Source organism: Molothrus aeneus, chromosome 3 (assembly GCF_037042795.1).
Source record: "Molothrus aeneus isolate 106 chromosome 3, BPBGC_Maene_1.0, whole genome shotgun sequence".
In the NCBI taxonomy this organism is placed as follows: domain Eukaryota; kingdom Metazoa; phylum Chordata; class Aves; order Passeriformes; family Icteridae; genus Molothrus; species Molothrus aeneus.
This window is the reverse complement of record NC_089648.1, coordinates 69,100,294-69,120,113: the sequence shown is the minus strand read 5'-3', so window position 1 is coordinate 69,120,113 and position 19,820 is coordinate 69,100,294. Positions and strand designations below refer to the sequence as shown.

General features: G+C 41.0%; 2 protein-coding genes across 2 annotated transcripts; one reads left to right on the top strand and one right to left on the bottom strand.

Annotated features, from left to right (window-relative positions):
- Nucleotides 1–307: 307 nt before the first annotated feature.
- On the bottom strand, nucleotides 308–13,898 carry MEP1A (meprin A subunit alpha). The gene is made up of 14 exons (XM_066547144.1): nucleotides 13,830–13,898; nucleotides 13,721–13,745; nucleotides 13,576–13,623; nucleotides 12,869–12,909; nucleotides 12,684–12,762; nucleotides 12,246–12,363; nucleotides 10,249–10,424; nucleotides 8,398–8,619; nucleotides 7,313–7,462; nucleotides 4,490–4,705; nucleotides 3,155–3,613; nucleotides 1,596–1,766; nucleotides 854–1,052; nucleotides 308–487 (listed from the first exon to the last, which is right to left on the bottom strand). The coding sequence occupies exons 1-14, from the start codon at nucleotides 13,896–13,898 to the stop codon at nucleotides 340–342; spliced, it is 2,121 nt and encodes a 706-aa protein (XP_066403241.1). The 3' UTR covers nucleotides 308–339.
- A 3,119-nt stretch (nucleotides 13,899–17,017) lies between these two features.
- Nucleotides 17,018–17,971, top strand: LOC136554029 (taste receptor type 2 member 9-like). Its single transcript, XM_066545821.1, has one exon. The coding sequence runs from the start codon at nucleotides 17,018–17,020 to the stop codon at nucleotides 17,969–17,971; it is 954 nt and encodes a 317-aa protein (XP_066401918.1).
- The last annotated feature ends 1,849 nt before the right edge of the window (nucleotides 17,972–19,820 follow it).

Here is a 19,820-nt window from a genome sequence, read left to right as displayed (position 1 = left end):
CACTGTTTTGAGAGGTTCAACCAGTTATTTAATCTAAGTTTGAACCATGGCTGAGAGTAAATGCATAGGCTCTCAACACTTCTGCTTGCTATGGGATGAAGAAACAAAACTTTCAAAATACACACAAGAAAGGGAGTGTATGAATTTTTATCAGACAGCAGCTTTACATGACACACTTTAACTGCCACATCCCTCAGAAAAAAAACCAGATTGCTGCCAAGCCGCTGGCAGAGCTTTTCATCCATATGATAACTGGTTTTCTCCAAGTTACATTCATCATTTTTCATTGAAAATGGATGTCTTATGAACCACGTTGAAATTTGTGCCCCCTGCAGTTCTTTATCTTCTAGCCATCATGGAAACGAGGACAACAGTTAAGACAATGGTTCCAGCAATTCCACCAATCAACATTCCCAGGATGTTCCCATGGACTTGCCTTGACTGACACCTCTCCCCAGTGAAGAAGAAGGCTTGTTCTGATGGGCACCTGGGAAAACAAAGCACAGATTCAGTGGATCAGGAGCCTTGTCATGCCCTCACCCCAAGGTCCTCACACTCACTATCCCAGATGAGCAGTTCCCATTGGAGGGGTTCAAGTCACAACATTCCTACCTTGTTAGGAGGCTATTTATACACCCTGGAAGCACCACAGAATGGGGCTTCTTTGCTTTATGCTGAGAACCCTGCCCTCCTGGCTCCTGGTAGGAGCTAGCAACTGTGGTAAAGTACTTTGTTTCTACTACTCCTTGACGACCTGATGGCTTAGGCCTCCGAGGTCTGTAGCTCTGAGTATTTTTTAGCTGCATTACTTGAAGAAGAAGGCCAGGACAAGGAGGGAGGAGGTCTGTGGTACCTGCAGCTTGCTTTTCCTTTCACATTCACACAGACTCCATCATTCTGACAAGGGTTTGGGTCACATGGGTCTGGCAGATAAGGCAGCTGGTCTTGGACGGGCTCGGCTGCTCTCTTCTGCCTTTCAAGCACGAGGCCTTCCATTAGGGCAGATTGCACAGGCTCAACAGGAACTTCTGTGTTATTGAGGTGAATTATATCTTTAAAAAAAGGAGAAAGACATCAGAATCAGTGAATGATGCTATATGTAGCATGCCTTAAATCAGGGGCTCACAGGATGCTTTCTAGACCGGAGGATGCTCCTTGTCCATTTTCCCTTTACAGAGCTCTTGCTGTACCACCACAAGTTCTGTGTATTTAAAGCACAAGATAGAAAATAATATTGATATTACAGAAACTAGTTAGGTAAATCTGTGATGTTCTATGAGGCTGTTCTATTTGGAAACAAACACAGTGGGGATGGCCTTTAGTATGTTTGGTGCTTAGAAAGGACATAGCTACTGGTCAGGGTGCTTAAAGGTGTCCAAGAAGTTCACATTTCAAAACTCACTGCCATTTAGATCCCTCTTAACTCACAATCACTTTAGTCAACCTCACATACCTGACACTAAGACACAGAAATGCTTTTTAAAATTGATCCCCATTAGAAGAGATCTTGGAGACAGGTGTCAAGAATTATTTGAATGTATGAAAATAGAACGAATCACCTATTTTGTAAGGAGAATCAGGAAAGGGGTCCTTACCATTAAATTCTGCAAAAATAATAAGGTCATCATTTTTCAGGAAGCTTCTCCGTCTCAGCTGGCTGTGAGATATGAAGTTACTCCAACCCCAGGCTACACTTCTGTTGCAATTGCACGACTCATCAAACCTTCCAGCAACTGATGGCTTATCCCATATTATAGTTCCACTATCTGCAAAGAGAAAATGAGAACCACTAAGTCGTGCAGCTCAAAGCATGATTTGACTTTTTCCTGCATTACTGTGTTAAAGGCAATTTATGCTATAAAATCAAGTTCAGGCCTGAAATTCCCAAACAAACCCCAGAGAACTAACAAACTAAAGGTGCCAGGTGATCTTCAGGTTAGGTCTGCATGAGGATTCTAAGTCTATGTGAGGCCATTGAAATTCCACAACTTCTCTTTCCCTGAGAATTAAACAAACACAAACTGCCTCCTCATGGTTACCAGCTAAGAGCTCCCTCCTGAGTAAGGACACCCCCAGACCAGTTTGTAGGTACCTATGGTTTAGAATTTAGCTGATTTTTGTCATTACTATGATTTTTTTTAAACATATTCATATTTAGGGTTTAAAAACTCCTACTTAAAAAGTATGTACTTAAAATCCACTAGAAAAAAGTAGAAAGAGATGAAGATTCATGTGTAGTATTTTATTCTGCACCAAACTCAGTTTTGTCCTATTATTCTTATTTCTATCATAGAATCACAGAAAAGTTTGGATTGGAAGGTACCTAAAAGATCATATAATTCCAACCCCCTGCCATGGGCAGGGACACCTTCCACTAAAATAGGTTGCTCCAAGTCCCATCCAGCCTGGCCTTGAGTCCTTCCAGGGATGGGGCATCCACAGTTTTTCTGGGCAGCCTGTTCCAGTGCCCCACCATCCTCACTGTAAAGAATTTCTTCCTAGTATCCAATCTAAACCTGCTCTCTTTCAGTTTGAAGACAATTCCCTTTTGTCCTGGCACTCTGCTTTTGTAAATTGTCTCTCTCCATTTTTCTTGCAGGCTCCCTTCAGGTACTGGAACGCCACAATTAGGTCCCCCTGATTGTTCAGCCTTCTATTCTCCAGGCTGAACAATTCTGAATTAACACATCCATGAGAAAGGGTGAATGTTGTGCATTCAGACCATGTAGGCTGAGGTTCCCTGAGCGCGTGTTGAAGTTGTCTGAGCCTCCAAATGCAGTTTTAACTTAAATTATAGTTTAGTGACAGAATACTGCACCCTGCTGTCATTCCATCAACCTGTGGTGATATGTCACCTATCACAATGGGCAAACCACATGTAGAAAGGGAATTACCAGCTCTTGGGAAAAATCTATATATAGAGTCAAGGTCAGATATCCCATAATAACATCAACCTTATATATGTCACTTTTTATCTTATACAATCTTTCACACGCAGGAATTCTGAGTCCCACACAGGGAAGATGTGCACAGCAAAGTGTCCCAAATTGGGAAACATGGCCAAAGTTTCTCAGCTCTGAGTCCTACACTCAGTCCTCTTACTCAGATTCCTTGGCTGTCATTGACAACATTCCTCCAGGCAGACATCCCTTACCTGAGCTAACATGGTCCTTGCTTGTGGTGAAGCTTTTGCTCGAGGACATCCTTTTCAGGACATCGGGGTCCTGGTCCAGCACTGTGAGTGTGACCTGGCGGTTCAGAGCCGGCCACTCCAGAACTGCATCGTTCTCTCCACTGCACAGGTGGAAGGCAACACGAGCATAGCTACTGTTCTGGAAGTTGGGCAACACGCTGATGCCAAACCCATAACCCTCAGGGCTGTAAAACCGGGGGCTTTCAACAAGGCTGATGGATGAGTTCTCAAGGATTTTGCTGAAGTTGCGAATGACCCACACAGCTGTGGGACAGGGGGTCTCTGTCAGAGTCACATCATCAATGGCAATCCCACCCAGTGAAGAGCTGGGGTTGCCCTTCAGCCCCTGGAAGAGGTAACGGAATTTCTTCTGAGCATTGAGGGTTACGTGGGCAATCTTCCAGTTGGAGTCACTGTCCGCTTTGGTAAAAGGAAAGAAAAACATTTCCATCAGTGGGATTAGAGACATTATGAAGCAACTTGCCCCTAACTGTCCATCCCAGCTGGACTTTTAGACAAATGGATCCCTCACAGAGTCCTGAAGGCCAGAGATCTTAAGTTGACGTTGTGACCATAATATATCCACATTGTTTTGTCATCTAAATGCTTTGGACATGTTGTACAAGGAATTCCTCACATGTGAGGGAATGACAGCCTCCAATACAAAGGACAACAGCCTAAGGGCTAAGATTAAACAAGAGGATGGGAATCAATGACCCAATGTGTTCCTGACAATTTTTCATGTATTTATCCTTCACTGTAAACTGCTGCAGCCTCATGTAGGCAGGTTATGACAGGTCTTGTGTTCTGACCGCATAAATCACATGGAGCTTCAGTGGCTGAGTTTGTCCTATTTAGCAAATCACCCAAAGTGGGAATCCAGTTCACATTTCCAAAACTGCATATGCTTTTCCCAACTATCTAAAAATCAGTCTGGGATTCTTATTGACTGCAAAGGAGCACAGGTATTTTACACCTGAATAGCCCACTCTTAGATCATATAGCAGCCAGTGGAGACACAGTCACTTGGTCTTCAGCATGGCCTGGGGTCCCTCTCAGTCACTGAGTGCAACTTAATATTAGGAATGTTGTGACTTCTGCTGTGAAGCACTAAAATTACATTATTACAAGCCACAATTTCTCTGCTAAATGTGCTCATGTAATACCAAAATTCTTAGCTGTATTGCAAGGTATTCTGGTAACTTCAGGAAAATCTTTTGGTTTCTGAGTCAGTCATGGGCAGAGTAAGACAACTCATCCTCTTTACTCAAATATTCATCTTATTTCCAGGATTACCTTGAAAGGTTTGAATTTTCCTCATCTTACGAATGTTCCCAGTGCCATCATCCTCTTTCAGCCAGATGATCAGCTTGTCAGAAGGGCTTCCTGTGGTCCTGTAGAAGAACTGGAGGCACTGCTGAGTTCTCTTTGGATAAAGGATTCGGGACTCTAGGATTGCCACCTCATCAGCCTGGCCAGAGTTGGTGTTGAAGTACATGAAGTAGCCAGCATCTGGGAATAAAGGGTAGTCTGTCACTGCCTGTTTACACATTTCCTGCAAAGCTGCATGGTGTAAATTCATCATTTCATCTGAACTCTTTTAGTAAACAGAAGAGCAGTACTTAGCATGAACAATAAAGGAAATGACATGTGACAACCATCCAAGACAGACTGGCATAAGAACAGGAGTAGCAGTTCAGCATATATATGGAACTCACTGCTGTCAGCTCATGTCAGTTGTGCATTTGTTGGTCTAATTGGAATTTGGATTCCTCAGGAATGTCAGAGATATATGAAGCAGAGAATTCAGTGTTGACTACAAGCAATAAGGAGATACATTTTTTTTACTTGATTTATACTGAAGATAATCTAAAAATGAGATCTTAGAGGTCATGTACTATATTACCTTGTAAAGAGTAAGATAATTTCTTATCAGCAATAAAGATAATAAAGAGGGGTTGGACACAAAACACTGTCCTGACCTTGAACATGCAGAAGGTCTTTTTTTACAGCTTGCCCAAACACTTCAAAACTCAATGACTCACCATAAGAAAATTACTTAAGAATTCCTGCTTGTCTATTTCCCATTAACATTTTTGAAGTGTTCTTTTCTTTAATTTTGAAGTGTCTACTTTTATCCTCATACTTACAAGGATTCACCATTTGCACACCTATCATATCTTGGTATCACACAAAATTTTCTGGATTTATCTGTATTGTGTTGCTTTTTAGTTATTCAATTTAGTCAATGATTAAATTAATAAGTTAATTTTTTTAGCTGTTGTGTGAAAGTTCCATGGACTTTTGTCCAAGATAACATATCTTAGAATCACAGGATGGTTTGGGTTGGAAAGAACCTCAAGATCATCTTGTTCCAACAGTTATACCTGCAGCTGAATAAAGGCAGTGCAGCTTCCTGCAGGGTTAGTGAAGGGTCTTGAACTGCTTATCAGGTTCTCTCTAATCAGTCAGGGGAATTATCTTCATTCCCTTCCATATGGTAGCAGTATTTTGAACTCATGTCCACAGAAACCTTCCTAGAGATTGTTCTATGCAATGTATGACACTTAACCAACAGTTAAACTTATTTTAGTTTTAAGGGTATTAAATCCAAGTATGATCACTCTTGCCCCAAGTGAGAAGCAGGGCTGTGAGCCTGTTGTTGCAATTGTTATAGTAACAAACACCCAAATGATCTAGACTCTACCTGCTTTTCCATAAGAAAGTCAAATAAAGGCAATATTAAGTACCTATGGCAATTAGAATATGGCAGACTTCAGCAGACTCCCTAAATGTTTAGCTGTACTTTCCCTCCTTCAGTTTAGCCAGCAATAAGTCAAATACCCAGAATATCAAAACTATCTGGGGAAAATAGGATCTATCTATGTTAGAAACTTAGGATTTGCCCCCATTTGAAATTATTGCAGAACCAGTTCTCAAAAATGTCAGAAATTCCTGATGGTGTCAATAACCCTTTGGAGGTGCCAAAACGAGAGACACTCCCTTCCCATGCAATTCATTTCTACACTCTGGAGATCCTCAGAGGTACCCACCCCTCTCCATTAACTCTTGAAAAATAATTGATGCTTACTTTGTACTGAGTCACTGGATGTTAAAACCTAAGGGCACATTAAGTGCCCAGCTCAGGCAGATGTGATCATCTCAAAAACTCATTTAAATTATCTTTTTCAGTTACAATTGTACTGTACGGGGTAAGAAAGAGGTGAGAAATAATTAAGAATTTGTAATGAGCTGAGGGTTAGAAGCATGTGTTTCTAGAAAATATCAGGTGGTTTTCTTGAGTTATATTCTTGGGCCTGATCCATGGCTACCAGCATTATAAAAGGTTGTTAACAACAACAATTATAAAGGTTGCTAATAACACCTGTTATTTCGAGTTAGTGGGTCATTTGAGGGGAATAAACTACTCCTGAGTTGCAGCAAGACAAAGAGTAACAAAGCACAAAGGACTGTGCTTTAAGTCAGGAGTCATTCTCCTTCTACTGAGCCAAAATTTACCACAGAAGTCTCTTTTATCTTGGAATTGTGTAGTAGTTTACCCTCTCTAAACAATGACAAATTCAGCTATTTCTTTTCAGGACTGCCTGTTGGGAATTAATCTTTATTCTCAGCTGTAAACTAGCACACTGTGACTGAGACTCACTGCTCTATTTTTGAGAATGTCTTCCTTTGAAAAATGGTGAAATTACCACATCAAAATAAAAATTATCCCTGAACTCCTATCATAAAACCTTTGCAACTTTCTTCTACTTCCAGAACTAGAATTCCACAAGCTTAACTTCCCATTTGCATTGCAAACACAACATTTATGAGTGGCAACAAGTGCTGTATGATTCTTATAATGAGGTAATATAACTCTCACACAGACCTTGGAAGTTGCAGTAAATTGTCCAGGTTATATTTAAAAGACCTCTAGTTCAGATTGTTCCTTGTCCCCTTTGATCTTCCTGGTGTGGACAACATTCCACTACATTAAAAAAGTTTGGTGTGAGTGGGAATGCAAACACTGTCTAGAGTCTTTACCAACTTCTCTGAATCCATTATTGTAGTCAGCCTGGGGAAACCCAGCTCAGAAAGTGTTTTGTTCCCTTCTTTTACCTCTACAGTGCCCAGAAAGTGTGTGGTCCTCCTGCCCCATCACACTGCCCTGTTGGTGGACCCAGTCTTGGTCATGCTTGGTGCCCTGGATCATACCACAGATGTTTTCAAGCTCAAAAGAACACTGGTCCAAAAAGGTGTGAGTTGAAGCTGAAAAAAAATACACACATGGTCACCTCAGAGTGAGCTTCTAGCTCATTAAAATTTCTTCTTTAATTTAGGAGGGGTTTGTTTACAGTAGTACAACCATCCTGTGGAGAAGACAGCCCTCACGTTAGCAGATGTGAGCCCAATGACTCAGAAGAGGAAACATTTCATTCCTGGAGGGATTCCCTGAATAAAGACAACAATCTTTGACCTCTTTGCAGAAGGTTAATTAGCCCCCCGTGGCAGTGGCAGACGGTGACTGTCTTTGCACCTCTTTGCCAGCCTTGGTGTATTTAACCATTCCTCAGCTGAGGTTATTGTTCTTCATAGCAGTTCTCTCATTAACTTGAGCTCTGTCCTTCCACTCCAAGCAAAGTCCAACCAGTTACCTTGGGCTGGTTCAGATGAGTTTGCCTTCAAGGTGATGTTTCTGCTGGCAACACCAAGGGGACAATAACTTCTCATGAACAACCATGATCAGTGATAATATCTTCACCAGCTCAGCAAACACCTAGGCAGTGTGGGACTCTAGACCTAGCCAATCTCAGGTGCAAAATAATCTGATTAAGTCCAAATGTCAGTAAAAGAGGACAAAGTGCAGTTGCATTCACCTCAAAAAGTACAACAAGGCTGCCCACACACCACAGGCAGAACACAACCACAGGTCTCAACTTCTGGGAGCAGCAGAGAAGAAAAAGTGTGGATGGTTTGACTTTCCTTGACTAATCTTTCCTATACTAATGACAGTGAGAAGAGCCAAAAAGGGATGAGAAGGGAACAAACTGATTGTGTTTATCTGCACACTACAGGTCCTGTCCCATGCCTCTTCAAGCACATCTGAGACGAGCTTTTTTGAGTTTAGAGACATAAAGGAGGTGAACCAGCCTGGCTCAAGTACAACCGAAGAAATTGTTTGCCATGGTCAAATTCTGACTTACTGCAGTTGTACATGCGATTCAGTCTTTCCAAGTCAATGGCACTGAAGTCTAGACGTTGTCCAATAATGTCATCAAACACTGGTATCTTTGCTGTGATTGTGGGGACACTTTCATTTTTGTTAAATGAAAGTGGTTCATAGTGCATCAGTGATTCGTAGTCATAGGGGGTGTTCAGATCAGTGATGTAGGTGTCATCATACTTCACAAAATTGTGCTCTTTGCCTGGTAAAAGAACAGAAAAGTGCTTCTTTTTTGGAGAAAATGGAAAGGAAATGGCATTACCATGTCCCTTTGGATACAGTTATCTAAGGCACAAATTATATACCCCAAAGCAATTACTTCACAACAAAATATTAAAACTTAGCAAGATTTGTGTTTGCCATTTGGACAGCAAAGAAGAGCCTTTGTATTGCATTTCCATTACTGAAGTAACAGGTGACTTCAGTAAATTCAAAAATTAATATCAATGGGCTGTAAAGAATGGAATACATAGGAGGTGAGATTAGAATTAATAGGAATGGTTTAACAGTAATGATCCTGAAGGATTAAGTTTAAGGATTAATATACTCCATTCCAGAATCTGTGAATATTGATGCAAACATTTTCCAGGTATTAGATCATATATGGAGAAGGAGAGGCCCTGAAACTCATAAAGGAAACAAATATGAAAGCCCAGAAGTGTCTTCAGGTTCTGCTCTTCTTTGAAATAAATAATGCTCTAGCAATCTCTGGGGAAAAAGATATTTTTACCCTAGACTTACAACATTTATATGATATATCTACTGAAATGGCTTTTGGAAACAGGTTTCTCATGGTTTCTTGGTGAAGTAATTTGTACTTAGAGAAAGTTTTTCATTATGAAGGTGTCTGCTAGGGCAAAAAGAGGGAGTCATTTCACATGCTTTGGTATAGAAGTAAAAAGAGCTTGCCAGCATTTACAATTGCAAATAATGTTTTCAGAATATTTGGCATTCTTTTTCAAAGACAAAACAGCACACGACTGTGTTGGTGGGTAATTACACTTTCTCTGCTTAACAGCTGCCCTCCCCTTCTGCAAATCACAAACATCTTCAGTTCAAGGCTTGAGATTATATGGAGCTTAGAATTGTTTTCTTACAGAGACTTGAATTGCACCTTTTATCAAAATTTTTTTTAAAACCCTCTTCTAGTCACTCTTTTTCAAATATATCATTGTTATGTAATACAGAATCAGATATCACAGGGGACAACAGGAAAAACTGTCTAGGGATCAGGGAGACTGTGAAGAGTTTGTTGAAACTCATAAAGGTCCTGAATATGGTGATACTAAACCTGAAGGCAAGAGTCTGCAGACACACCTGGATAGGAGAGAGCAAGACAGAGTCCTACTTCATATTTCCAATGTGATCTAATCATTTTAAGGGTTTTTTCATGTGCAAAGTGAATATTTTTAGTTTCAGGAAAGCCTGAATCTCTGAATATAAAACCTTTCAGATTTTGAAAGGATCTTGGCCTACAGAAGAGCTACCTCAAAACTCATAATCTAAATAAGTTTACAATTTGCATTACATGGCAAAAGGAAATAGATTCATAGAGGGGAAGTAATTTGTATAAAATAAGAGAACAGAGCAGTCCAAGAGCCAAGGGGAAATAAAGTCCTGATTTCCAAGCAGGGTCTCTCTCTTCTGGCCTTAAACAATGTCCGGGTTTGACCAGAGAAGTTGTACCAAAATTTCTTAATTACAGTAGTCTCAGATGTGGCTCACTGTTTTCTAAAATTCTATCCTTAGGAAGGTCTTTAAATCTAGAAGTGAAAATGGGATATTGATAAATCTACACTTTTGAAAATGTAACTCGAACGTTAAAACCCACCTGCAATAATTTCATCCCACCAGATATTGACGTAGGCATCCCGGTCCATCCTCGACTGCTCATGGTAAAATCCCAAAGCGTGCAGGATCTCATGTTCCACAATTGCTCTGTAGTCACACCCTGACCCAATTGAGAGGTTCTGTCCAGTCTGCAGGTCCCCCACCATGGACCAACACCTGAGAAAAAGGGAGAGCTTACTCTCTGTTCAGTTGTTTTCTTCTCAGTATTTAACTTTTCAATCTGCTCACTGGATTTAGAGTAAGATTGTAAAAGTTTTTAATATGAAAGGAGTCACATAAAACATTATTTGGATGCTGACCATGTGCCTTGATACCCTAAAAATACTCCAGCCTGAAAGCAGACTAAGCCCCAGAAACTATCACTTCATTACTTATCCTCTGTGCGAGGGAAGATCATCCTGTGTTTTTGAAAGCCAAAACAGAAGTTTTGTCCTGCATCAGCTGCCTTTTGGCCAAGAAACATAAAACACGCAACCTACATGGAAACAGTAAATTCATTGAAACAGGCTGAGCATTTTTGTAATAACTTGAGCTAGAGAAAAGACCCAGGAGTACTTAGAACAGCAACATTTGGTCCTTTTTAACAGCAACCATGCTTTGCATTGGCCAGAGGTGTGAAAATACATTTCTAGTATTAAGATCTTCAACACTGACTTGTCAAAAATCATGGTGCTTGTAAACTTGTAAGAGAAGTGTTGTAGGACACTCAAGGAAGAGCTGAGGGCAGAAACATGAACTTCTGGGAAAACAAGAAATATTCACAGCTGATACAGTGAGATTTTTGTGCTTTTCTACATTTTCTTCCAAAACATACTTAGCTGTAGGAAATAAATCCTTTCAGTTCTTGAAAAACTTGACTCTCTGTGCATAAAACCCTTTCAGATTTTGAGAGACCATTCATTAACAAGGAGCCATATCAAAACAATAGAAATATTATAATAGATTCTTTCCACTTTTTTTCTTTTCTTTTCTTTTCTTTTCTTTTCTTTTCTTTTCTTTTCTTTTCTTTTCTTTTCTTTTCTTTTCTTTTCTTTTTTCTTTTCTTTTCTTTTTTCTTTTCTTTTATTTCTTTTCTTTTCTTTTCTTTTCTTTTCTTTTCTTTTGTCTTTTCTTTTCTTTTCTTTTCTTTTCTTTTCTTTTCTTTTCTTTTCTTTTCTTTTCTTTGTTCTTTTCTTTGTTCTTTTCTTTTCTCTTTTCTTTTCTTTTCTTTTCTTTTCTTTTCTTTTCTTTTCTTTTCTTTTCTTTTCTTTTCTTTTTTCTTTTCTTTTCTTTTTTCTTTTCTTTTATTTCTTTTCTTTTCTTTTCTTTTCTTTTCTTTTCTTTTCTTTTCTTTTCTTTTCTTTTCTTTTGTCTTTTCTTTTCTTTTCTTTTCTTTTCTTTTCTTTTCTTTTCTTTTCTTTTCTTTGTTCTTTTCTTTGTTCTTTTCTTTTCTCTTTTCTTTTCTTTTCTTTTCTTTTCTTTTCTTTTCTTTTCTTTTCTTTTCTTTTCTTTTCTTTTCTCTTTTCTTTTCTTTTCTTTTCTTTTCTTTTCTTTTCTTTTCTTTTCTTTTCTTTTCTTTTCTTTTCTTTTCTTTCTTTTTTCTCTTTCCTTTTCTTTTTTTTTCTTCTTTTTTTGTCTGCCTTCCAAAAATTCCCAGACTTTACTTCTAGTTATTCACATTCACATTCTTGGTAAGTTAAAAGGATGTACATGGAGGTCTTCATCAAAATGGAAAACAACCCTAGATGGAAAAGTGGAAGTAGTTGATGAAAACCCAGAGAGGCTGGGATTCACCTTCAGAACTCATCCTCCAAACAGCAGTCAGCAGAGGGAGCAGCTGCTTGCAAGCTTTTTGTCTAAGAATATAAGGCGAGCTGTTTTCCTGGTGGCCTCTTTTTGTCTGCTGACAGCAAACCTTTAGACTGCTGAAGTCAAATGGAATGAGCTCCCAGCTGATTCTACACGGCAAAACTAAACAGAAATTGATATTACCCTTACCCATCTTGCTTGCTAAAGAAAATGTACGTTCTTTCTCCCTCATATGGCTTGAAATCAATGCAGGACTTCAGGCGGAACATTTCAAATGCCTGGAGAATGACCCCTTTGGCATTCAGGTCTGAAAAACAAGGACTGAACCCTTACTACATTGCAGTTTGTTCACCTTGGAGAGGTAAGATATGTACAGATACACATGTGGAAACAAAGGAAAAATGATTGAAAAGAGAAATTATTGAATTTGATTAAATTGTGGTTTGCTATGTTAGCTGTAGAAGAAAGAAAAACAATTTTGATATAAACAAGACTACAATAAGTAGTTATTAGGGAAGTTTAACATTTTTAATTTGAAACAGTTCTGAAAAAGGGAAAATTTTAATCATAGTGTCTGCAGTGCAAATAAGGATTGGAGATAAAATCTGAATAAAGCATCTGCATTACCTAGGTCATCACCCAGAATATACGGAATGGGGAACTTCCATCTGTAGGTCTCATTTCTTAAGGCATTTCGCTGATTTTTCTGAAAAGGGAATTAACAGCTGGTGATGTACCTACTGTAGGGAGATGGGCTGATTTGTAGCAAAAATACAATTAGGACAAGCAACAGAAAGCTTTTAATTACTTACAGGGAGCAAGATATCACCCTGAAAGAGGTCCAGTCCAGCAGCTGAAATGGTATTTAATCAAAGATAGTGTCAATGAATTTCAAATATATTTCATTTCATAAACCACATTGAACCTGCTTATACAAAGTTAATGTCCTTGGGCATCTACAGAAAATAAATAAGGACCAGGCTCTATACACTGAGTTACAGGTAACAATAAAAGTAACAGCAGTTTCTAGTTTCTACTCGATATTTACTTCATGGCAATGTCTTCTTGGCAGTGCCTTTGTGGTGGCACAATTATCTATGGTCACCTTTGGTGAGCTCTGCTTGCTCTCAGGCAGTGACAAGAGTCACACAATGGGACAGTGATCACTAAACATCTAAGTTGTGTAGCAAAACATGTTTGCAAAACTTTATAAAAATCATATAGAGATGGACAGAAAATGCAGTTGGGACTGCAGAGTCCTTCCAAATCATACAGTGTTTTTCTGCCTTAGCACCATGGGTCTGTCCAAAATTCAGAAACAAAAGGCATCTGCATCCTTTGTTCACATAGACTTACAGTCCCGGAAATATTCAGGTGTCACAGAGAGTTCTGAGCTCACTTGATTTTAATTCTCTTGTTACCATGAGCTACCTGACCATCAGTCTCCTTGACAATACTGAAAATTCAGCATTATGCTCACAACTCTTCAGGCCTCATGAGAATTTAGGTGTGAACTCACCCAGGTTGATTTGGGGAATGTCTTTGAATATCTCACCAGCTCCAGCATCTGCAAGACAGTCAAAACATAAAGTGTTCAGATGTGGTGGCTCACAGCAAGCAGAAGGAAATGCTTCAGAACTCAAACCAGCTCACACAGCACTTACCAGCTTCACTGGAGAGCTGTCCCACCTGGAGGAGAGTGGAATACAACCAGTATAAGGTATGAAATGCCTCTGGACTGAGAGGAGCCTATAGAAATCAGGTTTTACTTACAGAGACTGGAGAACCATAGACAGAACACAGCAGAAGTGTCACACAGTGTGGGAAGATGCTGGAGCCCATTTTTGCAGTGGGAACAGAAACTGCTCCCTCTCATCTCTGGCAATATATAGGGCACGTTGCTGAGCTTTCCATGGAACTTCAGCCAATAAGCATCAGACTTTCCACCTTTGAAACATTATTATAACAGTTAGATTTCTTCCTGAATGGCACCTGCTGGCATTGCTCTTATCAGCTACCTAAGTCCATTTGAAGGAGCATTGCAGAGAGGAATGTGGCAACTTCATGTCTTCAGTGCAGCTGGTGAAAGACCCACCCAGGCTTCACATAACAGCTTCTCCCTCTGGCCCAAAGTTGCTGACTCCATCCCTTGCATTTGTTTTCTGTCACCATTATCACCTTGACTGCACAGGAGAAAAGCCACGCTCTTAGGCAGAATTATTTCAGGTTTATAGCACTCCAGTGCCATTAGAATTTGGCCCAGTGCTGCTTTCAATTAATAATTAACACCCCATTGTAAAGATTAGAAGTAAGAGAGATATGATTATGAATCCCCTGACAGTGTCTTTCCTCAGCTGATCCCATCCCAAATCTGATGGTCCATGCACAACCTGCCACTCTCTGCCTCCAGAACAGTCATTTAGAGCAGTAATCCTTGGCCTTCCAGGTGGGTTTCAGAGATCACAAACTCTTGTCCTGTATCTGGCTATCTTCTTTCTCAGGAACACAGGTCAGGAAGGGCTCCATAAATCTCTAGTTTGCTGTGTATCAGTATTCCCACCGCTCCCATGTGCCCTGGAGTGCCTGAGTGCCTTTAGCTTAGGCATGGAATCCTGCTCCTCCATTTCACATCTGAAATTACAAGTCATGGATGTGAGGATGTTCACCTCTATGTTCAGCAATTAGGTAGAAAAGGGCTTGTGCCATGACACCCCTACCCACAGCACAAGGCAGAGAGCTTGAGTAAGTAGGTTTTGAGTAGGAAATGGGCCTGTCCTAGAAAGAAGTCAGCCCTTCAAGCTAAGCAACATTTTTTTCTCTAAACAAATCAAAGTAGGAATCTATTCATAAGAGATAACATTGCAGAGGGAAAAGTACAGAGATCTTTTCTTGTTTAGAGAAGAAGGGCCCCAGAGCACTAATCCTTCACCTAACATAAATGAATGTTCTTTAACACTTTCTTTTAGGAAGGATTATTGCTGACACCTAAGCTGAACAGGACATACTACTAGCAAAATAAGCATGTCTCAAGATACAGCATGTCAAGGCTGTTTTCACAGGCAAGCAAAGAGGTCAAAACACAGCACCAAGGCCATATTTCCACATGTTTGGCAGTGGATGTGAGAAAGGAAGCAAAAAATGAAGCAAAAGCAGAACTGTCTGAAAACCACTTGGTTTTAGTACCCTTAACTTTAAAACTCAAGAACCTAAAGCAGATGTCTAAAGATAAGTCATTTTGAGAGCATGTATTTGCTTTCATAGATATATATATAGGGGGTCTCTTGGATGCCTTTTAGGCACTGTGCTGGGTTCTAAGGTCTGCCTGGAGCTCTCTCTTCTCCAGGCTGAACAGCCCCAGCTCTCAGCCTGTCTCCACAGCAGAGGGACTCCAGCACCATTTGCATTTTGTCCTCCCTGGAGGGCAATGCATGCACATTATTCCATTGGCTGCAGTTCTGGGAAAAACTCGGTGATGGGAAAAGCTGCTGCTCTTCCACTCTGGGAAGTACAGCAGGTGCCTTTTGGTCTTACTCCACACTGTATGAAGTGCCCAAAATTGCTGTGCACCAGTATTCCCACACCCAAGGGCAGATCCACCCTGGATTCCTAGACACAGGCACTACCTGGTGTCACTAAATGCAGATAATATCTTCTGTTAATCTGCTTGCACTGGTTTTAACTCCAATGTAACACAGAAAAACTCAGACAGAGAAATGTGCTGAAATTCATGTCCTACAAAAACAAATGTCTCCTGAGCTGGAAAACCTGGCATATCAAAGTGGCACCAACCACATTTTAATAAAAAAATTACCCATGAACCTTCCCAAATTTTAGGTAAGTCTATTTACCTTTGCAGGGCTTGAAATCAACACAAGACTGAACTTGTCAAATGCCTACAGCTCCAGCATTCAGATCTGAAATACACAGCAGAGGATAACAACAGCAGTTGCTCTGCTTTTAAAGTATTATAAGTACCTATAATTCTAGGTAGAAAAAATGAATAGGTGTACATTAAAAATAGGAGCACATATATAAATATCTCCCTGGATGAAAGAGCAGAAGGTGGTTAGCAAAATTCCCTGACAGGAGTAATTTTGGCAAAGGTCATAGAAAGATAACATTTTATTAGATAAACTGATAGTGCTGAGAAAAACAAGCAGGATTTTGGACATTCAGGGCATTGTTCAGGTACCACTGGAAAATTTTATTGCATGTTATAATGTAATCTGAAATGTTGTCAACTTGGAGCTCAGGGCCAGTAAAACAAGATACAAGACAGATACATCTGATTTAAAAAGGAATTTACTATTTATTTTTAATCTTGCATAACTCAAAACTTAAAATAGTGTCTAAAATCAGATGGCAACAAAGATAATGCCCTGAACTACATTATGTAGAAAATATCTACATGTTCCCTTGGCCTGTATTGAGCTCAGACTGGTAGGAAATGACACAAAGGGTAGAGCAGACCAATATAAATGTTTTTCAGAATAGAATTTTGTGACTTGATTACAAATCTCAGAGCTCTGGATGTGCTTTGTGCAGTGCAAACCCCACTCTGAGTGATCATCATAGGCAAAAAAGGGGACAGAAGAACCCAGATCCTGAAGCCTGACACTGATCAAACAGGGATCAGTATCAAAATCAAAACACTCTCCACTGCAGAAAAACATCTCCACTGTTTGTGTCACCCAGCACAGCCCCCCCCAAACCAACATTCAAATAGTCAAGAGTGACACTGGCCCCGGGTAAGGGGATACCCAGCACATTTACATCCCTGCACCTGCCCTGTGCCCACAGCAGCGGCACCAAAATCCCCCCAGCAGCAGCAGCAGCAGCAGCTGCTCTATAAAGCTCCTCTTGCCATCCCTGACTCTCCACCAGCAGCAGCCACTGACCTGCCTCAGGCTCTGCTGCCACAGCCCCCTTGGCCAGCACAGCTCTGCTCCCCAGCTCGCACCATGGAAGCTTCTCACCCTCCACAGCAATCCAATGTCACTTCCTATGAGGCCATGGCTTTGGCCATCATCACCCTGGAGGTGTTTGCTGGCACGGGGATAAATGCTTTCATCGTTTGTGTGCTTTGCATTGCCTGGGTCAAAAAGAAATCTCTGAACTCTAATGAGAAGATCTTGCTGCTGCTGGGATGCTCCAGGATTTCCTTTTTATGCTTTGCATGGGTATACCACTTCATTTCAAAATTTTTTCCCAATTTTCTTCATGTTCAAACCATACTTCAAGTCCTTGCATCGTTTGGAACGTCTTTTAATTATTCCAACTTGTGGGTCTCAGCCTGTCTTTGTGGTTTCTACTGCATAAAAATTGCCAATTTCAGGAACACCTTCTTCATCTACCTGAAAGTAAAAATTGACAGGATGGTGCCCTGGCTCTTGTTGGGGACAGAGATTTTAGCCCTGGCTATGGTCATTGTTACCTATGTCCTCAATGAAACTCTGCAGAAGAACAACATCACTTCCACCTGCCAAGAAAACTTTTGGGAAGTAACTATCAGAAAGGATAAACATCTTTTCTCTTCTCATTTTCTTGCTGGCCTTGTATTTGCTGCCTCATTCATGGTAGTCATCTTTTCTGCTGTTTTCCTTCTCTTTTCTCTCTGGAGACACAAGCGCACGATGGAGACCAACTCCATGAAGGACCTCAACATGGATGCCCACATCAGAGCCATGAAATCTGTCCTCTCCTTCTTAGTGATGTACAGCATCAACTTTGTATGTTTGATCTTGTCAATACTTTATACCACGAAGAAAGAAAATATCATGACACTCCTTATACACATATATTTGTATGCTTTTCCAGGTGTTCATTCCCTTATTCTGATTTTCAGCAATCCCAAGCTGGAAAAAGCACTGCTGAAGATTCTCTCCTGTGTGAAGTGGGAGTTTTCCATGAAGTAGGATCTGTGAGAGAAGCTGGAGCCCATGCAAAATGTTGATCTTTTACTGTAGAAAACAAGTAATTTCATTTCTGATGCAGCTCTCCAGGCAGTGTAGATGATACTGATGTTCACTCTCCAACATCCAAGTTATGAAAACTTCATTTCTATCTTTTGAGCTCAATTATTGCAAGCTAAATTTTATTCTCATAGTATATTATTATCATATTTAGATTTAGCTAAACTTTGAGATATATTTTTGTTATTAACAAAGTCATTTAGCCCTGATGGTAGGAACGATGCCTAAGCCCCTGTGTGGTGAAGGGATTAATTTGGGCATGAGAGTCTGCTGGTGGGCTGATGGATCATCAGGCAGAGCCCCTTTACCTCTGCCTGGGCCCAGAGGAAGAGGGAGTGATGCTAATTAAGTGTTCAGCCTCTGCCCAAGGCTCACAGCCTTCGCAATCAGAACCCTGGGTATCCCTCATCTCCACAGCAGCTGGCTGCCCCCCACCATTGACCATGGCAGCAAGGAGGTATTTTGACTGCAGCCTCTCCTGCATTTCTCCCAAAAGTATCAATTTGGCATTTCAAATCCTCCCTGGAAGAGGATGAGACTATGACCCCACTGTGCAGACAGGACAACAGGATTGCTTTGCTCTCCTCCCCAGTGCAGGGAACACCTCTTTGTAAAGATTTGCTCTTTTGATTTTGTCAGATTGTACCCTGGTGAAATTCTGTTCATAGGCCTACCTGGTGGTGAAGTTGAGCTAAATGAATTACCCATTGCTCTTCCTTATTGTCTTCTTCTTTCCTAAATATATTTAGAGCTAGCCCAGTGTTGCAGTGTGAAGCAATATCCTGTTCCACCTATCCCAGTCCCTCAGGTGTATCAACCTCTCCCTTCCCCTCTCCCCTGCCCCCTTGCTAAGAGCTGTCTGTCAATCTTAACATTCCAGCAAGGGCGTTGTTTGGTAGGTTCAGTTCAAAAGATGCTTCTCAGCCCTGGGGTCATTGGCCAGTCCAGGTGTCATTGTCCCCTGAGACTGCCCCCCTCCCACCTGGTTGGTGGCACACCTACCCCTTCCCTCCCCCTTTCCCCGTCCTTAAAAAGACACGGGACCATGCGGTCGGGATTCTGTTGGAGCTGTTACAAGATTCAGAGATCTGTGACCATGGAATAAAACTCTGGATTAAACCCTACAGCAGAATCCATCTCCTTTTCCTCTTCACCTCGCCTAAAGCCTTTCCACCAGAGGTAAACCTGAGTTCCTGCTTGCCTGGACTTGTTCCAAGTGCCAGCTGCAACATCCAGCCAGCCAAAGGTGTCTCTGAGGTGAAACACCACAGTTGCCGCCTTTGGTCAAGCAGCAAGGGCCGGACGAGCCCAGGCACGTTCCATCCGGCAATATTGAGATCATATTCCAATAGTCCAGTGAGTGTATTTATTAGTAGCAATTCCAAATTTGTATTTCTACAATAAAGTGCATTATTTTGATTCTGTGACTCTGAAAGTTCTTATTGAACATGACAAGACTTACACGCATGTCCTCTGCACCCCACTGCCTGCAAGGACAGGACTGCCTGCTCTGTGGGACTGCTCTCCTGGCCTGCCCTGACCTGGAGATGAGATTGGCTTTTCCCAGTGCACTCTGGCTCAGAGAAACACCCAGGTAACAGGCTTTGCCCTCGATTGGGGAAACAGCTTGAGGAGTTAGGAGTGGAGGAGGCAACTTGTTAAGACTGCAGCCCCTATTCAACTTGGCCCTGTGCTGTTGTGGGGGAGGAGGTGGAGGAGCTGGGGCTGAAGGAGGGAAGTGGAGCCTCAGATGAATGGGGTGTGGAGGGAGTGGGATCAAGTTTTCCATTTC